Raw genomic sequence first — 4,450 nt, forward strand, 5'->3', positions numbered from 1 at the left:
TAGCCTCCAGTCTTGAATGTCATGATATCTGTCACAAATAGTAACTAAGTTGATTAGGTTATTCTGAAAAGACAGTGTCCTGGAGTAATTTTTATCTCCATGTGTAAATCAGCTAATTCTGTTCTATCGCCAAAGGCTTAGATCAACCTCCCCCTAACTGTCCTCAAAATATGACGTTGTTGTTTTGTAACAAGGTATGCTGAATAAGAGAAAGTGGATGAGTTTGTGCATGAATATCTATAGTCAACTTTAGAAAAAGGCCAAAATCAGAAAGAATTTTCTTAAGGATCAAAATAAAAAAGAAAGAAATTTACACCGCTGGTTGTACAAACTGATGTGGATCTTTCTGCATTGGATTCTAACAAAATAATACTGAGATTTAGATCCATAGTCAATTCAAAATAAGGTGAGATTTATTCCCACTTCATTTCAAAATACCTCATATATTTTAGGGCAGGGCTTAAGTTCCCTTCAATAAAATTCTTAGGATATGTAGGAAGCAAAATAACTTGGGTTGCACTCATATCTTTCTTCTTTGTAGATTTAAGACCCATGAACAGGTCAGAAACACACATCGTGACTGAGTTTGTTCTCCTGGGATTCCCTGGTTGCTGGGAGATACAGATTTTTCTCTTCTCACTATTTTTGGTGGTTTATGCCTTGACTTTGGTGGGGAATGGAGCCATTATCTGTGCAGTGAAATGGGACCCACGACTGTACACCCCCATGTACTTTCTGTTGGGAAACTTTGCCTTCCTTGAAATCTGGTATGTTTCCTCCACTGTTCCTAACATGCTAGTCAACATTCTCTCCAAAACAAAGGCCATCTCATTTTCTGGCTGCTTCCTCCAGTTCTATTTCTTCTTTTCCCTGGGCACAGCTGAATGTCTCTTCTTAGCAGTAATGGCTTATGATCGGTACCAGGCCATCTGTCACCCACTGCACTACCCCATCATCATGACTCGGAGGCTCTGTGGAACGCTGGTATCTCTCTGCTGGCTCATTGGATTCCTTGGCTACCCAATCCCCATTTTTTTCATCTCCCAACTTCCCTTCTGTGGACCCAATATCATTGATCACTTCCTGTGTGATATGGATCCACTGATGGCTCTGTCCTGTGCTCCAGCCCCCATTACTGAATTTATTTTCTATACTCAGAGCTCCCTTGTCCTCTTTTTCACTCTTATGTATATTCTTCGATCCTACACCCTGCTGCTCAGAGCTGTTTTTCAGATCCCTTCTACAGCTGGCCGGAGAAAGGCCTTCTCGACCTGTGGTTCTCATTTAACTGTGGTGTCTCTTTTCTATGGGACAGTCATGGTAATGTATGTGAGTCCTACGTATGGCATCTCAGCTTTGATGCAGAAGATCCTCACATTGGTATATTCAATAATGACTCCTTTCCTTAATCCCCTGATCTATAGTCTTCGCAATAAGGACATGAAACTTGCCCTGAGAAATGTCCTGTTTGGAAGGAGAATTAGTCAAAATTCATGAGCCAAAAATGTGTCATACTTCCGAATTCTAATGAAGAATAAGGTGGAAATGTGTAAGTTCTTTCGGTAGTCTTATAGTCTTTACTCTGAGTAGTTAGAGGCCATTTTTTTCCCTGGAAATGTGCCTAGCTTAAATATCTATGCTGACTACTAAAACCTTAATTCACTGAACTTCGACATGCAGTAAAAAATTTTTAAAGACTGTCTTTATTGGAATTTTAAAAATGGGATTGTTATATGAGGGAAAGTAGACACTGCTGAAAGATTTATCATAAGTTTTAGGACAAGTCAGGCTAATGACCTTTACCAAATGGTTAAAGGTACAGTGACTTTTTTAACTTTTTATTTAGTTATAGTTAATATACAAAAAGACAGCACATAATGTATTTTAAAGGTGCTGTGAATTTTTTTCCTTTTGGAAAGAGTATCCTTTTTTAAATTAATCCTTTTTTAATTTAATTCTTTTGAAATATAGTTGATTTACAATGTTGTGTTATTTTCTGGTGTGATTAAAGAGGTACCTTTAAGCACAGTGATTCAGTTTTCAAACTCTTTTCCATGTGACTTATTACAGGATTACTAGAGCTCCTGTACTATTCAGTAGGACTTTATTGTTTATGTATTCTATATATAGTAGTTTGTATCAAGGGACAGAGACTTTTAACAAAAAAATCTTTCTATAATCTTTAAGAGACACCTCTTTCTTATACCTAGTCTAACAATCTTATCTAAATACACTTTCTCTCTATTGAAAGAGAGAAAAAAATTCTCTCAACCAGAAGAAACTCTTTCTTAGAGATATAGTTCCTTTGTGGTAAGTTTGAAACACAATTTGAATATCTGCTAAATAATAATTTGTTGAATTTGCTTTTAACATTTCTGTTATTACACATACTACACTGTGGTTGTAGTAATTTATTTGCATGCACTTCCCCTTGAGGGAGCTCCTTGAGGACAGGAACTGCCTTTTTCAACACACAGTGTCAGAGACAAAAAAAAAGCCCCTGGAATCTGGGAGCTGGCCTGGCTCTCTCAGCCAGGCCATAGTGTAATCCTGTTGAACATAAAGAAGTTCCCAGACCACTCTAGAGTCATGTTGGAGCACAGACAAAATCAAGAATAGTCACAACCACAAAAAATGGCCAAATACCCTTTTCTTTAGGCTAACATGAATGGCTACTGTCTCTTTACCAGATAAAGCTTTAGCCCAAGTGCCTTCTAGATAGCCCTTAAGACATTCAATCATAGAATTTTCTTCCATTTTCTGACAGTACCCAGAGAAAATCTCTATTCCCTTCAAGCTCTCCCCAAAGTCAACAGCAAAAGCCCAAATCATATAATAAATCCTTTCTAATGTCTTTCTACAGAGATGCGCCATGTTCCTCATGGCATGTGTTCTCTCTCTTTGCAAAAAAACAATAAACCCATCTTTGTTCAACTACAGTTGTGTTCGTGAGGGCCATTGTTATTGCGAATCAACAGCAGTATAATACTTAGCATAGAAGAAGAGCTCAAATATTTATCTCATTCTATTTAACAGGAATATTGTGTCCCATTATATGAACATATCACAATTTATTTACTTAATTTACTCAATTTACTTAATTTACTCAATTAAGTTACTTTATTATAGGCAATATTTTACAACTAAAACAATGCTGCAATAAATGTCCTTAAATAAAAGTCTCTATTCAATCACATAAGTATTCCTTAAATTAAAAGAAGGATTTATGGGATATAAATTATTTAATTTTTTAATTACATAAAATACTGTTAAACTCTAGATACTTCTAAATTGTGTACTACTTTTCAACAAATGGTTCTGGGACAACTTGATATACACATGGAAAAGAATGAGGTTGGACACCTACCTCACACCACTGACAAAAATTAACTCAAAATGGATCAAAGATCTAAATGTAAAAGATAAAACTACAAAACTCTTAGAATGAAACATAGACTTAAATCTTAGTGTCCTTAAATTATACAGAATTATATGTTTTTAAGATATAATACCAAAAATACAAGCAATAAAATTAAAAATAGATAAATTGAACTTCATCAAAGTTTTAAAATTTTATGCTACAAGGATATTATCAAGAGAGTAATGTCACAGAATGGGAAAAAATACCTAACAAGAGTCCAGTATCCAGAATATATATATATTTTTTAAATACACTCTTACAACTCAACAATAAGAACACAAATAACTCAATTTTTTAAATGTGCAAAATATTTGAGTAGGCATTTCTTAGAAAAGGATATACAAATGGCTTGTAAGCAAATGAAAAGACACTCCATTAATCTCTAGGGAAAGATATATTAAAATCACAGTAAGGTACCTCTTCATACCCACTAGCATGGCTAAAATCAAAAAGACAGACAATGCCAAGTGCTGGACAGGATTTGGAAAAATTTGAACACTCACATGTTGCTAGCAGAAATGTAAAATGGTGCGGCAGCTCTAGAAAACCATTGGCAGTTTCTCAAATAGTTAAACATAGAGTGGCCATATGATGCAACAAGTTCATTCATAAGTATAACCCAAGAGAATTAAAAACATATTCATACAAAACATGTATATGAATGTTCATGGTAGTATTATTCATAATAGGCAAGAAGTAAAACAATCTAAACCTCCATCATCTGATGAATGGACAACAAAATGTGGTATATACACACAATGGAATATTATTCACCCATTGTTACATGAACTTTGAAAATATTATGCTAAGTAAAATAATCCAAACACAGGCCATATACTATAGGATTCAATTTATATAAAATATCCAGAATAGGCAAATCTATAAAGACAGAAAGTAGATTAGTAGTTTCTAAAGACTAGGCAGAGGGAAGAATGGAAAATGATTGCTAATGGATACTCAGTTTCTTTGGGGCTGACGAAGATGTTCTATAATCAGATAGTGGTGTTGGTTGCAGAACATTGTGGATAT

General features: G+C 34.8%; 1 protein-coding gene across 1 annotated transcript; it reads left to right on the plus strand.

Annotated features, from left to right (window-relative positions):
• Positions 1–513: 513 nt before the first annotated feature.
• Positions 514–1,543, plus strand: LOC122705249 (olfactory receptor 11H4). The gene has a single exon (XM_043920502.1). The coding sequence runs from the start codon at positions 553–555 to the stop codon at positions 1,495–1,497; it is 945 nt and encodes a 314-aa protein (XP_043776437.1). The 5' UTR covers positions 514–552; the 3' UTR covers positions 1,498–1,543.
• Positions 1,544–4,450: the final 2,907 nt, after the last annotated feature.

This window comes from Cervus elaphus, chromosome 12 (genome assembly GCF_910594005.1).
Source record: "Cervus elaphus chromosome 12, mCerEla1.1, whole genome shotgun sequence".
Classification (NCBI taxonomy): domain Eukaryota; kingdom Metazoa; phylum Chordata; class Mammalia; order Artiodactyla; family Cervidae; genus Cervus; species Cervus elaphus.